This window comes from Hippocampus zosterae, chromosome 19, assembly GCF_025434085.1.
Source record: "Hippocampus zosterae strain Florida chromosome 19, ASM2543408v3, whole genome shotgun sequence".
NCBI lineage: Eukaryota > Metazoa > Chordata > Actinopteri > Syngnathiformes > Syngnathidae > Hippocampus > Hippocampus zosterae.
The window spans coordinates 4,600,990-4,622,739 of record NC_067469.1 but is presented as its reverse complement, the minus strand read 5'-3'; the positions used below and the strand labels follow the sequence as shown (position 1 = coordinate 4,622,739).

Here is a 21,750-nt window from a genome sequence, read left to right as displayed (position 1 = left end):
ACCAGTCAAGAGGCGAGCAGCGGCATTCTGGACCAGCTGAAGGCGCTTAATGGAGGACTGGCTGACTCCAAAGTACAAGGCATTGCAGTAATCCAGCCGGGATGTGACAAAGGCATGAATTACTGTCTCAAAGTGTTCATGTGAGAGGAGAGGTTTTATTTTGGCTAGCTGTCTAAGGTGAAAGAAGCTTGATTTAAGCTTGATTAGCCTGCATAACATGTGATTCTCTTTGACAGGAAGCCTCAATAAAGAGTGAAAGTCCCATTTTCCAACTGCTGCTTGTTGTAAAGTGAGTTGAGGTGAGTTTACCGGCACCCCGCGGCACTCGTATCTCAAATATTTTGCCCTGTTAAAGTATAAAATCAGCTCAACTCAGACCCCCCGCCACCCGAAAAAAACGCCAAATTTCGATGACTTGACTCAAGCCACCACCATAAGTCAGACTTTTATTTCCACGAAACACATTTTTAACTGGCGAGCCAGTGTCAAAATAAGTACCTTGATGTATAATGACACATTTTGAAACCGAAAATAATCCAAAAGCAGATTCATTTGCCATGTGCGTCTGCCTGAACCACCAACTTGGATGCAGAGGGCGCGGCTTGGTCACTGACGAGAACACCAAAGGCTTTTCATAGTCGCAATATGACATCCTGCCTGAGGTTTTGACAAATTTTTCACCCAGCATGACTACAGAAACAATCATTAATTTCCCCTTAATTGCCCAGCGGGAGGAGTGACATCAGCGTTTTGGTCGCCGCTCAGACCCGATGAGATGTGCTAAGTACCTTAGTGAGGGAGATGACAGAACTCTTTGGCGTTCTCTGCTGACGAGGATAACGAATGGTGAAGGTCAACGTGCCCGGTTGCTACCGCCACTTAGCCGAAACCAGCAGCTGCGAGTTGGAACGAGCGACGGGCCCCAGCGCGCCCCTAATGAATCTCTCATGACGTTACGGTTTGAATCTGCGGCAAATACAGAGCAGGCCTTTTCCACTCATTTTCCACCTGGTCGACTGCGTCTGCGGCGCATCACGGTGTAAGTATTTCCTTTCATTTGTTGTTTTCAAACACTCCCAAGTCATAAAAGCAGCACATTCGCGCTTGGATGTGAAAACCTGATCCTAATCAGAACGAAAACGGCGATTACATTTCTGGGTCTTTATTTATTTATTTTGGTGGCTATACTAAAGACATTTGGGTTGCACATCAAAAGAGGAAGATTTCAAGTTTTTCTTCCATGCTCTTTGCTTCTTCGATGTGTGACACAACTTGGGATGAAGAAGCTTTTGTTTGAGGCCGCCTTCTTTTCCAAAGTCAGTCACGCTCAAAGTTGTGAGTTAATTTTCGAGCCAATTCTAATAATTCAGCGCGCTGCTCTTGGTGGGTCACCTCATCAATAAACCGTCCATTGTTTTCAAAGAAAACAAAATATGTGGCGCTGTCTATTCCCATGTCTACTATTACCCCCCCCCCCAAAAAAAATTATCAAGCTCTGATTGAGTATTAAAATGTGTCGCAGATGATGAGATCATTCGGTTTCCAAAGTCGCCTTCAATTCAGCCTCCCAGCGGTTGTTCTGCGCTCTTCTTCATCTGCCTCCATTTAAAAAAGCAAAACAAAAACACAGGCGGTAATATTTTCAAGAATGCCGACTGGGGTCAAATATAAAGAAAAAGAGTGGCCGTCGGAAGCCAAGAAACCGCGTGTGGATTTTACGCCGACAAAATCAACAGCCATACACAAGTTAGTTGCCTCTTATTGAATGTTGCTCGGATGAGATAAATAACAATGTAAATGGACCTGCTGCTTGGTTGCCAAGAATTTTACAAAGTAGGAACACGCATGCCTTTTCTTCCCTCATATACAGACTGCTTTATGTAACCAAAAAAAAAAAAGTACACAGCATCAATACATTGTCTTGCATAAAAGCATTCGGTTCATTTCATGTAATCAAAGTGGTGTCTTTTAGTTGCGGCAAGCAAAAGTCTCTTGTTTAAAAAAAAAAAATTGTGTGATAGACGGGGCGACTGGAAAGTTGCCCTCGGTCACAGTGCCCTCCATCCTCCCTCGTGTTACCACTTTCCAGGAATGGGCACCCCGCATTCATACCAGCCCACGAAAGGATGGGATGTTCGTCTCCCAATCACTCCGAACGTGACGGGCTCCTGTCTGTAGGCGCGATAATATCCTGGAAAGGAAAGATGGAATCAAGGACGCGTCTTTGATCAAGTTTGATCGTTCCGATCAAGCTGGGGCGTCATGTTTACCTTGAGCCGAAGGCAGAGTAAGCGAGAGATAGGCGGGCCCAGTCCTGCCGTCCCTGTGGGAGTCCACAAACTGACAATGATCCTCTCCTTGTCCCACCGTGTCTCCTATACTGTAGAAGGGCTCTGCAGGAAAGCAAACGGCATAGTGGGTCACGTTTTGAGGGACATCGGTTGTGGTGCACAAAAGGGTTAATTGGATTTCCGCTCGCTTCAAGTAATGTTGGTTCCGTGAACCGTCTCTTGCTTGTGACGTCTTCCTTATTTAGTTATTGACCAAGTCTGGTTATGATTTGAACATCTGGTGAATCTGTTGTTCCCTTACTGTCCATCATTTTCCTGTGCTACAGAAGAGAAACCAAACTTCCTCTCAAAATTGGATGAGGCGAAACGATCTTACTTTTCGTGTCTATTGTTTTGACAGATAATTTGCACGGTGCTTGGGGCTTGGTTCTTAACACGACCAATAACATCTGAAATGCATCATGGGCAACCCGACCCACTTGTAAATAGAGCATTTACATTCCGCAAAAGTGATCTAGCTCGTAGGTCGCTTGGACAGATTAGCCGGTGTCAAACATATGGCCCGCGGGCCGGAACTGGCCCGCAAGGAGGTTCAATCAGGTCCTCAGGATAATTTAAAAGTGAAAAATGGCATAAAAGAAGCGGAATTAAGATTTTTAATAATGTGCAATTCATGGAGTATCCGCTAGGGGACACACAGTTTTGATCAGATTAGAAGACAACAGCAGCCTCAGTCACTGAGACAAACCCAACACAGCAGACGCTATCAATAGCACTCTCACATTTACACATTTAATAGCACTCTCCTTAGTTTGTAAGGTGTCGGCAGGGATTACATTTAGATTTTATATGCACGTGTAAATGGTTTAAAACTTCCTTTCTTTATTAATTTCGTTTAATCTTAAAGTGCATTGCTCTATTTTTCAATACCAATTACTTGTTAAAGTTTGTCCAATCAGTGGGATCAGTTGCAATGCATATATGTGAATGATGAAAGTAAATTGCACATTTGTCGAAGGAAATGTAAGGTGTTTCATGAAATGTTTTGTAAAAGATATGTTCATTACATTTCAACATTTTCCTAATGTTCTTGTGCTTCTTTAGACCAAAACAAAGGAAAGACATTATTTTGGTTATTTATAGCTTTGTTGTGGGTCCCGTCCTACCTCTCAGACCGTCTCCCATGAAGATCTTGTATCGCAGAGAGTTGCACAAAACCACGCCCACAAACTTCCTGTACCACGTGCGCTTGACATACTGGCTGCCTTTACACGAGCTGTGGGCCGAGTTGTAGCGGAAGCTGAAGGGGATCCAAATTGGCTCTCCACCTGAGACACGAGAATAGGAGATCAAACAGATTGAATAGAACGCATACGAGTCAAAGCACTGTATCGACTTACCAGGCGGTCTGACGATGAGAAGAGGGTCATCTAAAAGAAACAACACGGAGGACAATCTTAATGCTCTCACCTGAGAGATAAACACGTGGTAGGTAGCCTGCGATCGGCTCATTGACAAAAGTTGAATTTTATGTGGCAAACTAAATCCCCATCATGACATTTTCATGCTTGGAAAAACGAAACTACTTCACGTCCAAGCAGTTTTCACTGTTCACCTGATTCTGTGACATAGGTGAGCGTCTCGCTGACCGGTCCCAACCCAAACACATTCTTGGCCTGGACTTTGAAGTAGTACCTGAAAGAAAATAGAGCCGACTCATGAGGGCTTTCGCGTCATTCTGCTGTGCCTCTGCAAAAAGTGAGGAAAACGCTAACGACTGTAGCAGATGACTTTGGTCAGCCCGATTCAGGACTCGAGGTCTGTTTCCTATTCCTCGGGATCCACAGCGGAGCGGATATTTGGCTCGCTTTGAAGGGAGGGTGAAGGAAATGTGCTGAAGGGACAAAGTGGCGATTAGGCGATAGCAGCGGAGGATAAGAACGAAAGAGACAAGCATGTGGAAAATGTGAAGCGCGGGGATGGTGAATAGTGAAGGCAATTCGACCTCAAACTTGCTTCACTGCGCGCTTGTCAAAACAGAGATGTGGGGTTAGCTCACTTTGCCCCCGGCGTGATGAAAAACTTACTGGAAGTCTCAACTTTTTTTGCGCAGGAGTCCATACACGCGAGGTCATGGTGTGTAAAGTTAGCGGCCCTCTCATTTTTTTTTTTTTTTGCAGCCAAAAGCCTGGATCCAATCACCAGAGCCACATAACAACAGTGACCGAAATATACAGCACAGTGCGGAGCACCGAAGCGAGTGAGTCGGGAGAGGAAAGAAAAGCAGATGCAGAAAGTGGTGATGTCATGAAAAACTCAAATTGAAGCGGGTGGGGGGTTGGGCGAGGAAATTGAAGCGGAATATCAAAACAAAGGGAATACCGTATTTTCTGCACTAGAGCGCCCCATTGTACGCTGTGAGTGCGCGCATGTAATGGGGATTCAACCGATTTCTGTTTCACCTCATTTGAATCCATTCGGACCAGCGGTGTGAACTCAAACAAGTACTTGCATCGAGTTAATGAAAAGCCTTCAGTTCCAATATTCTTCTTTAAATGACCCAGTTCTGACCAAACGGTTGCTATTCCAGAATGCGCTGCAATTTCTTTAGGGGGACGCAATTATTTACAAAGTATTTTGTCAGATGTTGTCTTGTCTGCATATTTTGCACAATGACACGCAATATATATATATGATTTAATCCAACCAGCAGAATACCTGCTGGAAATATGTCCATATACGGCGTGTAGGTATCTGTGTGTGTATCTGGCAAGCAGAAAGAGCCTCAAGCGTAAGGAAATGCCAACGGAGCCATGAGTAACGGTAACCAAGACGGACGTGCCAGCTTGGACACACACCAGTTGCTAAGGAGGAGCCCTCTAAACTCTTGGAAAACTTGAGGCTGAAACACACAGCTCCATTGTTGCTGTTGTGCAGCAGGTGTTTTTTCGGAGGTGGTGGGGTGTTTCCAAAAAAAAAAGGGCTCATTTACCCATGCGGAAATCGATTTAATCAGCGGATGACATGTTGGTGGCAAATATCGAAAGCATTTTCCTCCACTTGCTGTCCAAAATTGACACGCTTTGTGATCGTCCAAGCATCTGATTCAGTGCGCTTGGCGCACTCATCAATCTGGTTGGATGTAACAGCTGGCCATCAAAAAAAAGCATCCCATAAATGAAAACGCAAACAGATCCGGTCATATTTTGCGGGTTTTGTAATGGCAGGATCGTGGTCGAACATTCCCACAAACAGAAATAAACACTGGTGCAGTTTTGAACCAGAACCAGAGGCTTCAGCCACCTCATACCATCGCACATGAGTCATGAATTTCTGCAGAGATGCAAAGAATAAATCAATCCAGACAAGCTATTGTCTTGGTTTCAAAACAAGACGTCATTCATTTTTTAATCACACAAGGCTAAGACTCTCCTCAAAACTGATTTACTGATAGTATCATCCATCCGTCTTTCCATTTTTCTAACAAATGCATATTCCCAAGTGTGGTGGCGTTAATAGATGAAAAGTGCATTTAAAAAATAAAATAAAAAGGACATTTTACGCAAATGGAAGAATTCTGCCCATGTCTTAATTTCATTTCAGTTGAGTTTTTCGATTTGTATTAAATGTTACCTGGAGTTGGGTTTAAGATTCTCCACAGCCAGATGAGTCCCACTCGATACCTTCGAGGACCATCTGTTGTTGAGCACGTCATCGTATGAAGCGCTGTACACCATGTATCCTGGAAAACATAAAAAAACAAACCCACTGTGTATTATACACCTATAATTTTTTTTAAACTGGCAATTATTTTTAAACCATGATGCATTTTGGTCGTCTACGATAGCAATTTCATTATTTTTTTGTGGAGCGGGGAGGTGTTTTCTCTTCTCCAGCCAATGTCTGTTTTCTCATTCTTGTCACTCATGCAGTCATGCAGTCGACACTCAAATCCGGTACGTGACCCGTTAGGTCGTCCGCCCTGGAGAAATTCCCTCTTTAGCTATATTCAAACGGCGTATGGCATCCCCTACTTCAACTATGAATGGAACATTCCAAATGAAATTGATTCCTCCCACACCCACCTAAATCCTGTACCAGGTTGGGGCTTAAGGATTTCTTCTCCCCCCTACCCCCCATAGAAATCAAGATCAGCATTTGACCTTTGGTCTTTAGGGCCAAGATAACAACGTTCGTTTGTTGGCCAACCAAGTGTGGTTTTAAAGTAAATCGTTCACACCAGCAGGAAGGAAGCAGTTGGTGGCTGAAAAGAAAATACAAAATGCAACCCCCACCACCAAAACGTCGCACTGGAGACCCCCTATCTGTTTTACACATCAGAAGACGGCCCGTCCCACAACACAAGAAAGGGGCTTGTGTGTGTCTGCCAAATAAAACACTGTGCATCCCTTTAAAAGACGCCTCAGATCGGCCAACATTTTACACTCAAAAGGTCCTGATCTTCAATTTTTATTTTTAGCCTACGTACATCAGACTTTTGGGTTCCCCTGAGAAACCAAAGAAATGGACGAGATGATTACATTTATGCGATCGTAGCGACCACTCAGTGGAGAAATATTGTCTTTTTTTATGTATTTTTTTTACCTGAAACCATATCGTCCTTCAGTGGCCGGCCCCAGTCCAGGATGATAAACGAATGGCATCCCTCCATGGCAACCACGGTGAGATTATGGGGTTTATTTTTGGGATGCTGCTTCTGATTGGAGGCGCGAGTGTCGTTCTTGATCAGATCATCCAGGATGTCAACTTGAAGGTACTCCAGCGCCTCCGTCAGGGAGCATGGAGCTCCCGGGTCTTTTTGGATGTAGTTCACATATGGCGCTGGTGACAAGAAGACAAGAACGAAATTCGGTTTTGCCATTCATGCAAAATCCTCAACGGCTTCTGGCGGGAAAATGGCCTCGACTGATGTTCACCTTTCAAAACAAATGGAATGGCTTTTCCTTTTCATACGACCTTGGAAAAAACTCCTATTCAATCCTATTGAAATTACATTCTTGACTCTTGATTTTTGACTTATGTGATCCGAAACAAGTCCTTCCGTTCTCTCCTCCTTTGCCTCTTTTGTTTTCGGAGTTTCGGGCAAGGCCAGATGGACCTACAGCTGTGAATTCCGAGTTGAACTGGGATTTGGAGGGAACCACAGGAGCCTGGACTGGCTCCCAACTCTCCAGATGATTGGGCCTCGCTACAGGCCGAGAGTCTTCCACGTGTCAGTCTTGACATTCCACAGTCCGTCAGCTCTCCCACTGTCTGTGCATGGAGGATCAAACGACTGCCAGATTGCATATCCAAACATTGTCCTACGTCATCCGTGATTATTGACATGCAATATATCGCATTTAAACGCGGAAAGATGCGTTGTACACGTCAAGAAAAAAAAAATTGGGGTCCAATCTTCCCATTCTTGCGCCTTTCCTCATACTGAGGGTTTTCATTGTGGATCTTGGAGGGCACGTCACCAAGTGTTGTGCCTTGGAGAACAAAAGTGGGCCCAAACAAGTGCTGTGTATTGTTCAAAAGGCGTTTTTAGAATTCGGAAGGTGACTCAAATGAGTGAAATAGTATTATTACAATAATACTAATTTCAATCTTTTTTTTTTTTATGAAAAATTGTATGAAAATTCTTGCCAAAGCAAAGTTTGCTCCGTATCATGAAAGATCCTCCCTTTCGAGACTCTGCGTCCTCCACTTGTAATTCAATCATCAAGACATATCTGGCAAGTGAGTTTCCAACGCGAATGAAATATTTGCTGGGAAACTTGAGGCAGAATTCACATAAAAGATGTCTAGTCAGGCCCCTATCAGGCTCATCCAACCCAATTCACTGTCTACGTGGAAGTTATTGTCAAGTTTTTTTTTAGTTCACTGAAGACTTTTTGATTCATGTTTGCTTGCTCATAGATTCACTTAAAGCACGTCGAGATAGAAAGAACAACTCAAGATCTAGTCAGCTTAAGAAAACAAATGTGACTTGTTTTATTAGTTGTACAGTTTTCCTCGGTTCATTGCCCATTGTTTTGTTTATTGTTTTTTATCGCAGCACTTAAGGGAAAATTACGACTTTCAGATGGCGCCATGTGAAGGGACATTGCTGACAAAAATAAACTGTCCAAATGAACAAATGTTGATTTTGGCGCAAATGAGAGCCCAGTCGGGAGTCCCGCTGGGGATCGGGCTGATAAAAGCAAATCGACTGGTTGCATGAAACATAGTCGATTGTCGCTCGTGTTGCTCACATTTCCATCGCCAGTCAATCCAACAACCTTCAGATCAATCTAGTGAAGAGTCGATTATTTTTTGGGGGTCCCGCCCCTCAAAGGACCTCAAAGTCAGATTTTTTTGGCGACCACGGCATCGCATTTTAATTCTTACATTTATTCGACGTCCTCCATTTAGTACTTAAAAATTCAAGATTGGAACAAGACTTAATCTGCGCTTCGCTTTATTTGGACTGACAGTTTGCCTACCGTTAAGGTGAAACCCCATCCAACTCGTAACTGGAAACCACTTACAGAAAACTACTTCAGGTAATGGACGGACATTTCCTCCACTTAAATCATCAAGAAATTTTTTGACCTGATCAGTCTTCTCTCGTCGATAAATAACACTGTTAAGAAGAGCAAGATAGGGTTATTAGGGGTCATTTGATCAAAGCTATTTGAGAAGCGGGGTTCCAAATAAGTAGCGCCACATATGAGTCTGTATTCCAGAAGTCGCTCTCAGTCTCCAAATATACCGTATTTTCCGCACCGAAAAGTCTTCCATTTTCTTAAAAGCTTCTTAAAAATCAGTTGGGGGAACACAAGGGGAGAACACAACAGGAAATAACAAAAAGATTTATTAGTTCAGATCAGTGTCGTTGCGATTAAGAACGCTTATGCCAACACAGTTTTCATGTTTTGATTGCTCCAACAGGCATAAAGGCGGCTTATGTTATTTGGATCAACATTCAACGGGCTGGATTTTATTGTGTTTGCATGAATTGTTAATCCGTGTTTTGGTCCGGATCATGAAAGGGTTTCGGTTTCCTTTGCCACTCATAGTCTGCGACATATACCCTCTTTGCATTTCTAACCACGTTCACTGCTGAGGCAATATTGCTGCTCAATGAGAAATAATTCATGAGGGGGTTTACGGCTTCATGTCGATAGAAATCACCATAACTTAAACTTTAAAAAAGACATGGAGCTTGATGTGGTTTCCAGTTAAGTGGAGTCCAGTTAGTGTTGTTTTCATGTGTACCAAAATAGTTTTCTGTGTGATTTTTCAATAAGTTGGGAAAACTTATTTAAGTGAGCAGGCAAACATGTAAGAGCAGTCAAAAAAAAAAAGGATTAACGGACAATTCTAAACATTTCGTGAGGTGTCAAGTATTTACGGAGCTCGCTCTCTTTGCTCATTAGAAGCCGAGTGTTACTGACCATTCACAAATCAATCATTGAGAACTTTTGGGTTTGTACTCGGAAATAGAGCAATGGCTTTTATCCGAGAACAGACTCAAGCTTGAGACTTTGGTATATTCTGCTGCAGTGTCCAGAGCTACAGTACAGTAACACGTTGAGCTATCATTAGCATGTGTGTTTAATTACCCCATTTTTAGTGTTTTCTCAAAAGCAAGAATGAGAGCGCAATGCTTTTTAGTCTTCCAACCACCTAGCACTTAGTTTACCAAAGCGTATTGTATTGTCTCTCCACTCTTGAAAACTGAGTTGACCACATTGTGCAAATAGTACATTTTAGCAGTGAGAATCATCCACGCTAGTCTTATTTAGCAGGGACAACATCAACTTCAGTGTTTGGATAGGAGACATTTACCTGTAAATCGCCTCTTCCCACTGTCGTCAAATTCTGATAAAGGACCTCGGCCGGATGATCTGGTGTCTGGAGTGGGCATCTCTGTTGTGGTGGTGGTCATGGTGGTTGTTGGCGGTGTTGTCGTGGTAGCCGGAGGCAGGGTCGTCTGGAGCAAAAGGTCATCTAGCAACAACGGTGTTGATCAGCATTTGTCAAACTGGGAAAGAATCGTACTAAACCCAACACCACGCTGGATCATGAATCCTATGTGTAACGTCCACCGTGAAGTATATAGAACACAGTGGAGTCATTAGCGGGCAGCTGGATGAGATTATTTTCAACAGATGCCATTTTCTTTAACCATAACAAGCATTATTCATGCGGAATGGTTTCTCTGCCCACATTTTCTGCATGTGTGTGTGTGTGTATGAGTGAGAGAGAGAATGAGGGACTAAACAACAAAACATTTTAGGATGAAAAATGTTTGTGTGGGTGTGAAGGGAGGAGGGTGAGTGCTTCAACAGGTTTGAATTAGCTCTTTCCTCCTCCATTCCTTCTGGTCATGTAGTACCAGGAAATGTTGGCATTGCGTCACTGTCAATACAAGCGCAGCAGTTGTCAAATTGTGCAGTGTCCCTGTAGCCCACACTGTTATCAGTCAAACCAAAAATTGGCCGCCCATGTGCAACATAGCCCTTAAGACGGCCAAACACCTGCCGTCAAAGTGTGACGCACCAAAGTTCACAGAGGCCAAAACAACTTGTGTATGGCTCAGTTCATCCACGCAAATCCCCAAAACCTAACCCAAAACCAACTTTATCAAATGCAGGAAAAGAGAAGCAATATGAGAGCAAAGAGACAGGAAATGTAAGATAACCGGCAAGAATGCAACAATGAGATCATTATCATAATCTCGTTAGGCTTGGATCTAATTGGTAGGTAGGTGTTTACCATACTCACCTTCTGAGAAACAGTCGAGTATTCCATCTGAGTCAAGCACCGGATCTCCGTAATCATCTATTTTGGAGAAGGTTCCTGGTGGACAAGTCGGGTATGGTTGTTCAGTGGTGGACTCCTCCGTAGTCCATTCTGCGGTGGTTGGTTCTGGGGTAGTGGTCGGAGCACTGGTGGTGGTGGTGGTGGTTGTCCTGAGGTGAGACAGGTCCAAGCCAAGCAGCGGTTTTCCTCCAACCATAAGGATCTTCTCTTTGGGGTTGACCACTGGGCGACTATCTCGGCCATGACCAAACAAAGCCATTCCGTCCTGGTTCAGCAGGGGGCTTCCCAGATGGTCTGGTGATCACAATTCAAGTAAGCGAGTTATTCTCAACGGAACTTACAATTGTGTTCTAAAACCACGACTGGAACAAATTTTGCAACTGCGAATAAGTTACCAAAAATAGTGCGTCCGTCCTGGCCAAGCACTACTCTCTTTGGTTGGCCCTGGGAATCCTGGAGGACTTTTCCATCCTGGTTCATAAGAATCCCCAACTCCAAATCTAGCAACTTAATAACCGAAATGTAAATGATTGACTCGACCAACACATGTTAGTCTTTCATCACCATATTTGTTCAGATCTTCTCATTTCAGAGAATTTTACCCATTTGTTTCCGTCAGGTCCGGTAATAAGCCTTTGGCCGACCGCCTTGCTCATTCCATGAGTGTCTGAGGACTCTTTATTTCTTGCTGTCAGATTTGGTTGTCCGTTTTGAGCTAAACAATAAAAGATTGGTCATTGTCAGATTCAAAATCTTGCAGTGCGACGTATCATACTGTTTCATGCATTTTACCATTTGACTTTACCATTTCCATTGCCGGCTATACGAGCTCCTCCGTTGGGTGTTTTGCCTCTCAGGATAGGAAAGCGACTTCTGCCCCCCTGGCCTCTCGAGCTTTCTCTGGATGAAGATGGCGACACTGATATAGAGTGGATTCTACCATCTGTGAGTCCCCCGGTCCTTGTTGAAGAGATTCTGCTCGCGTTGCGATCTGATGTTAATATTGGTCTGAGTAGATTTGATGAAGAGGAGTGGGCAGATGAGGAGGAGGATGAATCAGATGTTGTTGAAGAACCCAGTCTAGAATTGTGTCCTGATTGTGATCTGGTGGGAAGCCTGGATCCACCAAACTGTCTGGTTGCCAGATGAGGAGAGCGTATCCTTCCATTCATACCAATATTAGGACGGCGGTAAATCGGCGGGACCCCGGATGATGAGTTAGTCCTTGATGGGGTGTCTCTTGTAGCTGCACTGTCATTGTCCTCTGCGTTTCTGTGCGTCTCAGTCGATGTGATGGCAGGATTCTTTCGGTCCACTGTAGTTTCTGCAACATTTTTATTAATCCCACTGTTTTCTAGATCGTCCTTCTCATCATGGTTATGGTCATTGTCACTCGATTTCACATTTGTGGCATGATGAGAGTCAGCGTTTGAAGAGGATGAAGGTGGAGGTGGATGTCTTGAGTTAGTATGCTCTGAATTTATGTCAGTCAATGAGGGTTTGAAAGAAATCACACCCATCTCATTATTTTTTGGTGAGTCATGAGAGGAAGTAGCAGTTGGACTTTCACTAGTTTCCTGTATTGAAGATACAGCTGCAGAACTTGTGGCTACGGTGTCCTTACTGGGTATCCCCTGCAGAATGGGTCTGCCTGCCACTGTTGAAGATGAGCCTCTGCTCCAAGGAGTCCGGCCACCCTGTCTGGAGAATGACAGTCGTGTTCCTGAACCCAACCTGCTCAGGAACTTAGATCTTTCAAGAAGGGAAGGACTAATTTTGGTACGAGTTGTTTTATCAGAGAGACTTGCCTCCTTTTCCTTTTTCTCTTCTGTGGGATCTTCTTTGTAGCTTGAAGTAGGTTCTTCAATTTTGGTTGCCTCTGTGTTTTTGAAATTGCTTTGGTGAAGCAATTCCCCATTTGTTGTGGCACGTTCCGGTGATGTCTTTGGCGTTTCTGTCTTATGTGAGCTTTGCGATCCCGCATTTGACACGTAAGGGTTGGTCTTTCCGGTGTTTGTATCTGAAGCTACAGGGCTATTTGATGGGGAGGATAATGTGATTTGCTTTTCCTCAGAAGTCGATGTTTCCGATGTCGCTTTGCCATTGATTCTTCCATCTGAAGTGGACCCAACTGTCGCTTCATTGAAGCTATTTGATATTTGCTGTTTGATAGATTGGTCTGGTAAGGTGGACTGCGATGTGGCCTGATTCTGACTTCTGCTTGGCAAACGTGACTGTGCACTTAGACCCAATCTATTCCCGTTGATCATTCTGGTTGAATTTACTCGAAAAGGAATTCCCAAGTTCCTTCGGCCATAACCATTTCTTGTACCAAAGCCAGATCCATTGGTCCGGCCGAACGATGTAGATTCCTTGCTGGCAGCTGTGCGCTCTGTCTGAGGCTGTGTCTTATCTTTTACAACTGGAATGGTAGGTTTGTTATTTTCGATAGTCTGTTCTTTGGAAATGTCTTTGCTCTGCAGGGGTGTAGAGACTGTCTCTTTTCTTTTGTCCTCTGATTCTGTATTACGCAGCGACGTGGTAGAAGGTGAAGACAATTTTGGAGGAAACGATAATGATGAAGAGGAGGAAGTCTGCCTTCCACCTTTTTGATGGACCCTGAGCTTTATGGGTTTTCTTTGCTGTGGATAAACCAATGTGGGTTTAGTTGGGGATAGTGTAAAAACTTTGAGGCTGGGCATCTCTGTTGGGGGCTCATCCACTTCACTGTAAATATCATCCTCAGCTTCAGGAGAAACATCATTGTATGGTTCTTTTGTCTCAAGTTCAGACTCCGTGGTTGTTGCAGCTTCTTCTGGAGGGGAGGTTGTTGGTATTCTTTCGTCTTCATCATCCTCATCCTCTCTCCCTGAGGTTCTGCCTCTATTTACTCCATTCCTGACTGAACCTCTTACTGAAGACAAAATGCTGTGATAAGACCGTGTCTGAGAAAGTGGGCGCACCCGTTTACTGACAGGCGCAGAGTTACGTGGCTCTGTGGGTTTGGTCGGTTCTTCTGGTGCCTCCGTTGATTGGAGCACTGATTTGTCTTTGGTAATATCATATTTGGAAGGCTTGTAGTTAGTCCTCTGGCTGTCTTTGGTTCTTGAGAACGATGAAACGGCACTACTGGCTGGTAGTAGAAAAAAAAAACAAATGGTCTTAAATTGACTGCCTTAACAGTTTTCACACATACTGTACACACTGTTATTCTTACATCCTGGCATCACAACACTGAAGGCCTTGCTTAGCGGTCCCTGTCCCCTCCTGTTGGTGGCTTTGATCTTGAAGATGTACCGATCTCCAGGTGTTAGACCGTCTATAGTTGCCGAGGTTGTGCTCCCTCGGTATATCATGCTCTTCATTCCAAATGGTTTCAGTGCAGGAGCATAAGAAAGGATGTATTCTGTGTGGACGTGTAAGATAAACAACTCTTGTGAATATAGGTACCGGAACTCAGCAGCCAAAGATCTTTGGCACTGCAGGAGTTGTTTTCATACAAGATTCCCACTTTTTAGACCCTGGGTGAATTCCCAGGCAGGGCATCAGTGTTTGCCAAATACTTGACTTATTGGAATTTTAAAAACATACAGTTTGCGAAAGCGGTGTTCCGTTAATGACTAATTCTGCTCATACCTCGTATCCTCCCATTGGTTTCTTCAGGAGGATCCCAAGTTGCTGTCACGGCAGTTCCTTTTCCCCGTAGTGGTTTGACTTCAAAGTTCTCCGGTGGCCCAGATGGGGCTTGCAAGTCAGGAGAGAACAAATCAGTTAATACAAAGTCCCAGGGTGACGGACATGGGAAAATATTGCTTGAAGCACTTCAAACCAGACACCAGAAATGGACTAGGATGCTTAAACTAAGACAAATATTGCTGCCATACGTTTTGTGCATTCCTTTACATCACACATGAAACTTGACAGAAAACTCAGCTGGAAGTCAGGAAGTATATGCCGTCGTTGTAGTCAATCAATCCGATCTTTTTATGGTGCGGTGTTTACGGAAGTAAATCTCTTTAATCAAATTTCTTTGTGCAAAAATTCGAGCACTAAAGCGCAGCTTTCATGCATCATCCTACCTGACTCAGGGGTCCTCTGAAATACCGATACACTCCACTTGCCATCGTCTTCTCCTTGAGAGATTCTCACGGCAAATTCATACATGCTATCAGCAGACAGGGTGTCGACCATCACTCTCCTCTGGGTGCTCTCTTTGAACTCCCAGCGTGCCGACTCGCCCTTCTCCCTGTACCTTACCGTGTAGGATCTGTAACGTCATAAACGGGGACCTTTGAGTACAAATGGGTTCATTTCCTGTCTGTGGACATTTGAAAAATGTTTACTTATTTGTGATATATATATATATATACTGTATACAGTATATGTATATCTGTGTGTATGTATGTATATATTTTTACCTGAATTCACTTGACTCAATCTTCCCCATTTCCACAGCGGGGTCCACCCAGGAGATGAGGACTGATTTCGGAGACATGACCCTGACACTGATGTCCTTAGCCTCATATTCGGGTGGCTCTGGTTATGACATTACAACAGATGTATTCAAATGATCAATAGCGTGGGTGTTTTCAAAACAATCGCAGCATACCTGGGGTAGTCGTTTTGGTTGCCGCGTGGTTGGCAGGAGCGCTCTGGCCCTGGGCTTTCTGTGCCTGCAGTGACACCACATGAACGGACTCAGATGCTATGAATAGAGAGGGATACCAGGCACGACCAGGGTTTACACTAATGACACTAAAATTGAGCAAACAAAATGCACTCATGCTACTCCTGTCTCTGCATTCTACATCTAGCTGAATCCCTCAGTTAAGCCGAGCTTAATACTTTGTCTGCTATGTGACGGCTGGGCGGTCTTACTTAATTTTTGCGAGTTACGGTTCCTCTGATCAGACTGCGGCTTGGTGTTGTGTCGGTGTCTTTGCGCTGGTGAAGTGGTTCTCGTGAAGAAGCCCCTCTGAGGCGACCGGGGACCAGTGGATGACTGAGGGGCCCTCCTCGTGTCCGTCCTGAGCCTAGAAGCACTTGGGCGGTGAGTTGTTCTGTTCACCCGAGCGGCACGCTTCACAGCGGTCTGATTTCTGGCTGCAGGATATGTTGACCTGACTGGGCCTGTGACAGACCAAAAAAAAAGTGGCATTGAAGATGGTTATCTGCAAGTGTGAACATCATGTACTTTAACTACTTAAAGGTCACGGTGCAGCAAAGAGAACATGGCCCACTTGTAGATTTTTGGAAGGTTCAAGAGAGGGGGCAGGGGGTCTCTCAAAAACTGTCCAAGCTTGTCTGCTTTCTGTTTACCTGCCTGAGCTTGGCTTTGAGTTCAGAAATGTTGTCAATGAGGCCTGTTTTAAGCACCGGAGGGCCACCTTGCATTTCAAGGGAGACGGTGTCAGCAAAGATTTGAAAAATGCCTCTGTCGGTTAAATTCTGCGATCGGAGACCTTGCCCTCTCGTAAATCTCCCATGTGTTGAGCAAAGCCCTCAGCATGTTGACTTGTAATGACGTCTGAAACTTTGAGGCCACGAAATACGGTCACAAGGCCCTCACTTGATTGTTTGTGGACAGGTGAACTACCGAGTTCTGTGTGTTGGGCTCCATCCTTAACATTCTGTACCACCGATGAAAATTTGCCAAATCAATTATTTGAATACCTTTTCTGATGCCTTTTCTCAAGTGCAACGACTGCCCTTTACCATGCATGTTCCTCTGGTTGTAACTGAGCTGGATAATGTACTTGAGCATCCAAACCTCAGGCACTGCTCAAATTCCTTCTTAAATTTAAGCATAAATAACCCCATTTGGTCTTGATCAGACAAACTCGGCCTTTTGTACATTTGTACAAAGCAACCCGCCCACCCGAGGCTTCTTGCGAAACAGTCCGAGTGCATAGTTTGGCACAGGTTGCCCACCACAAAACCAACGATTCCACAATGCTCGGTCTGTCGTTTCCAGAAAGCTTACAAATAGAGAGAAACTTGAGAAGCGGATCAAAGAAGACAGTGGTTATTATTATTCGGCGGGTGCCTGAAACTGAAGCGGTTCCAGTGGAGAAGGAGACAGAGTAGCAGATGAATGAGCTCTCTGGAGGTGAAGGCGGGCGGGGAAGGGTGAAAGCTGGGGCGAGTAAAGGAATGAGCGGATGCGGAAAGTCATGCAGGTCGATGGCGACGTGCCGGGGAACACTGTGGGGGAAGTGATTTGACGCCCCATCCCTTCAGACAGTAATTGTCCAGTGATGAGTGTCTGTGTGATATTTTTTTAGTGCCACCGCCATGATTGAAGACAGGTTATACCCCCCCACCCCGATTACTTTAAAAAAAACCCGACATATTAAGGCTGCTTGGCAGGCAGGTGTTACCTGTTGACGTGTTGCTGACAGGTGCGCTGCTCAGCACAGCAAAGCCATCAAGCTTTACCCATTCATCTAAAAATAAAAAATATATATGTACAGTATATATTTGGAAAATTATGTCCAGTGAACTATTATTAATGCTTTGCTACTCACAGACCAACCGTTTTTTTTTTTGTTTTTTCCCCCTGTACAACCTTCTGCAATGGCGTCAGTTAACTTTTTAGTGAACAAGCAGCTTCTTCCAAGAACTCAACACAACTTTCCCTTTTTTACTTTTTATTTATCCCCCCCCCCCCCCCCCAACACACACACACACACTTGCTCCAGATAAGTCAAAGCAAGTCTGCCTTTGATTCTTCCAACAGTAGCTGGCTAGACACATTTTATGAAGCAAAAGGCGAGCGGTGTGTGTGTAATTTACGACGCCGCTGAGGAAATACCGCACAGTCTGCAAGGACATTTTTTGGTGGAAGTTTTTTTTTTTTCCCCCACCACATATCACTACATTATCCCATCAATGTCACAAGTTTACCCCTTTGTTTTCTTTTTATCACATTCCTTTTTTTTTCATGCAATTGATCTCAACCAGCAAGACGATGGCTCGCCCTTGCATCAAAAATGCAAGAAAACGGAAAAATGACAAAAGCAAGCCACACCGTCAACTCATCATATTTGTCGTTTGGAAGGTCTTACCTACATCCTCCACTAAAGGAGAGCGACTTTCCTTGCCCACTCTGGTGTAGCGATGAGTCCTCAATGGCCTGTTGGAGCCGATCCCAAAACGCTCCACCGGTCTTCCGTCCAGATGGATTGAAGGCTCCCAGCTCTCCCTCAGGCTCTTCACCATTGAAGTTGCTTTCCCATGATATGTCCGCAAGGGCTTTTCCGCTGCAATGCAAATCACGTGTGTGGCCGTTTTTAATGGAAACACTTAGTTAACCCCTGTTGAGTACGCACTTGTACAAGAAAGACACCCACCAACCCACCCCATGAGGTCAAAGAACTCATGTCAAAGGCTTTGAAAACACCTTGGTGAGGCTTTTACAAGAAGCCCCTCTTGTCTTGCTACAAAAATCCCAAACGCTGACCCATTAACTGCACCCCCCGATGGCCATAACCGATCTTAAATTGCCATTGCGACCGAGGCTCACCCGTGAGCCACAAAAAGTTACAGTCCGTCCGTCTGTAAATTATCTGCTCCCTTCGTGGATATTTGGCAAGAATACAGAAAACTCCCCCCGTAATATGCAGATGCCATTACCATTCCGATGCTATATTTTTTTTTTCCATTTAGCTTCATCTGTGCCGTAACACGCCAGAGGCTCCAGAATTCCTCGCCGCACCTGTCAGTCCTCCCGCACACCTGACCCCGAATGAACGCTCTCTGCTTTGGCACTAGCTTCCATCTCCAAGCGCTTGATGACGAAGATAAATGGCTGCCCCTCCAGGTTTCCGTATGGACACCGGCACAGAATGTATTAAAAATGTTCGTAAAGTATTAATGCATGACTATGGTGCTCCATTTTCAGGGGTGGGGGGTCACTTCACTGGATGTCCTTCCAGCCACATCGACGCTGTAGTGCACGGCAAGCCCGTCACATTTGAAGGAAATGAAAGGAACCACTTTGGTTGACCATGATTCAAGTAGGATGTAACCACACCCACAGCGGCACTGCCTGCCATGCCGGCCTGCACTTGTCTGGGAAATGACCAACACCGGTTCTAACGCAGCTCTGCACAGAGGTACGTCACGCACTGCGCAAGTTTTACACCGGTCATGAAAAGTAGAACCCAAAATGTTCTGTCAATTCAGAATTTCATAACGATATGTAAAGTCGGACTACAAAAAAATAAATAAATAAAATTCTCATGACATTGAAGTCAAGAAGGAAGCCAAATTTGAAATTGATGACATCAATGTTGTCATGACAGGTGTGCGCGTTTGTACCGCCGGCGGTATTTGTTGAAAGCATTGGACCGCTGCCTTGACGTGACATCATGACTCAAGGCATGTCACTGCTGGTATTCGGGGCAACCAGTCAACTCGCAGGTGCTCGGAGGTCATTAAACAGACCCTCCGATCGTGTTGGAAAGCCGTTCTTTCCACATTGACCCCTCCCCCCACCACCACCACTCCCCTTATGACATAAATTTTTGCAGTCAAAACACAATAAAGCCACTAAGTTTCCTCATTCCAGGAAGTCTCCCGAGAAAGCTCCTGCAAAATTCCAGCATGTTAAGTGGGGCAGGGAAATTAAATTCCACTGGCTTGCAAGGACATGATCCCCCCCCCCCCCCCCATCCATCCCCACTCTTCTCCATCTCACTTACTTTCCCACTTTCCAGAAGAAAGTGATCTGACATTATCCAAATGCACTGCGCCTCTTTTCTCCCATTGCCAAGGTGTCCGGATCCACCTAACAGCCCACTTTCATAAATATGAAGCTTACAAGCCGATGACATGTGAATAGAAAAAGTCAACGAGCAACAGACACATCGCCCTTTAACACTTAGTGTAAAAAATGCCCTAGGGGGGAGTCTTGTACAGTAACTTGCGCACGGCACTTAGAGGCCAGTAGCTACTGACCTGTGGATTACATTAAGGAGCTCCCTCAGGTGACTCAACAATAAGTAAGCTTCAGAATGGGGCAAAAAAAGAAAAGAAAACATGAAATGAATCCAACACCAAGCTGCAGAAGCGTAAAAAGGAATGTAATTTTTTGGGGGGGGGGGAAAAGTTCCCTGGGTCACTTCTCCAAGTCTGCTGTGCTTGAGATTTCTTTTCTCATGGCTGCTGTTGCAATGGTAATTTCAAGGATATTTTTGCAATGAATCACAGCAGACTGTAGACACCAAAGCGTCTAGTACGATCAAATTCCAGCAAAGTGGAAGTTGGATACTTTTGATTCCCGTTACAGGAATTTAATGGAATAAATCATCAATTGGCAACAACTCTGATTTGACCATAGGGGGAATAAATGCTATTCGGTATCCCCCCCCCCCCCCCACCCAAAAAACATAATCTTCAATATTGATGTGTATAATACAACAAAGTAAAAAAAATAGATAATATATTTAAAATACATTTTTTTCCATACCTATCTGCTTATAGCAAGAAAAACAATGTTTTGATCATGTTTGTGACAGAAATTGACGCAAATTGGCCAACTTAATATTTTGGAAAATCCTTTTTAAATTTTACTGGACATTTCAATTCACAATTTAGCAGGAAAGAAACATCTGTTTCACTCTACAAGCCAAAATTTGCGGCTCCAATTTCATGTTCTGCAAACTAATCTTCCAACTCCCAATATGTTGACATACTGTATGTCCACTATGTAGTAAAAAAAAACAGCTGGAAAAAAATGCTTTTTTGCATAGAAAATACAATATAAAATGCTATCAATTAATTTTAATGCTTCAATCAAAAAAAGTCAATAAGGTATCACACAAAGAAACAGTGGGTGTGTCAACGTTAGCCGCAGGGCAAAATTTGAATAACTCCAACCACAGCATTAAACACCAATAGCAAGCATCAACGTTCTAAATTCCGCTGGACTTTTTTTCACCCCTCCGTGCCAAATTCCAAAAGCATATTTAAGAGTAAACCTCTCCGCAACACACCACATCCAACCCCCCCCTCACATCTTCTGCCCCCCTGTCCTGCATGCATTCATTGCCCTGAAGAAAAAGGGGTCACTTTAAAGCCAACGCTTTTGTGTAGTTGGTGCCGCAGAGACGCATTACCTGTCCAGCCGCGTCCAGGTGTGCAGAAAGCGACAAAGAAGGCCAGAAGTGTGCTACTTGCGCACAGAGCCATGGTGCGTGTGGCGCAAAAGCTGCAGCAGAGGCGCAGCAGCAGCCAAGCGTGGAAGGGGCTGGGATTCAATGACCCACCCCCCTCCTCCTCCACCCTACCACTGGGAGTCTCCTTCACCCTCCTTCTCCCTCCTCGCTATAGTCATCAGTCCTGACACCGGGGAGGAAAAAAGATTCTTAGAGGAGACACTTTAGAGCTGTCTGGTGCCACTTGATGGCGATATGCTCCATTTTGTGGATGCCACACTGGCACCTCCGGTGGCATAAAACTTGATTGGGAGCCGAATGTGAAGGAATTGCGTTTTAGGGCCACAAGAGGGCGTGCTAAGCTACATTTAGAAAGTCAACCACATCCAGTGGGTTGACAGTATACGGTGCTTGGCTTCCGCAACGCTCGTATAGCGAATATTATAAGACGAAATGTTGATTTATCTGTTATACCTCACATT

The 21,750-nt window shown here is 44.5% G+C and overlaps 3 protein-coding genes across 5 annotated transcripts in view; 1 reads left to right on the top strand and 2 right to left on the bottom strand.

The window, feature by feature from the left end:
- LOC127592295 (uncharacterized) overlaps nt 1-21,750 on the bottom strand; it is a 63,081-nt gene that overhangs the window by 10,317 nt on the left and 31,014 nt on the right. The gene's annotated exons all lie outside the window — the stretch shown is intronic.
- fndc1 (fibronectin type III domain containing 1) lies at nt 1,742-21,384 on the bottom strand. Of its 3 annotated transcripts, XM_052052934.1 has the most exons (21): nt 21,230-21,384; nt 18,176-18,370; nt 17,489-17,554; nt 15,987-16,238; nt 15,718-15,813; nt 15,527-15,644; nt 15,188-15,375; nt 14,745-14,852; nt 14,326-14,514; nt 11,914-14,241; nt 11,711-11,823; nt 11,504-11,615; nt 11,070-11,402; nt 10,131-10,292; nt 6,897-7,133; nt 5,925-6,033; nt 3,907-3,986; nt 3,692-3,721; nt 3,458-3,619; nt 2,271-2,393; nt 1,742-2,191 (listed from the first exon to the last, which is right to left on the bottom strand). In XM_052052934.1, exons 1-21 carry the CDS (start codon nt 21,300-21,302, stop codon nt 2,076-2,078), a joined length of 5,190 nt encoding a protein of 1,729 aa, XP_051908894.1. In that variant the 5' UTR covers nt 21,303-21,384; the 3' UTR covers nt 1,742-2,075. The 3 variants fall into 3 exon arrangements, with proteins under 3 accessions (XP_051908894.1, XP_051908895.1, XP_051908896.1); XM_052052935.1 differs by lacking the exon at nt 17,489-17,554; XM_052052936.1 differs by lacking the exons at nt 17,489-17,554; nt 18,176-18,370; nt 21,230-21,384 and having other exon boundaries at nt 15,718-15,781; nt 15,987-16,133.
- otofa (otoferlin a) overlaps nt 19,019-21,750 on the top strand; it is a 33,507-nt gene continuing 30,775 nt past the window's right edge. Inside the window, exon 1 of the mRNA XM_052052918.1 lies at nt 19,019-19,225. Within this exon, the coding sequence (XP_051908878.1) occupies nt 19,189-19,225 (37 nt within the window). The 5' untranslated portion in view covers nt 19,019-19,188. The remainder of the gene's footprint in view (nt 19,226-21,750) is intronic.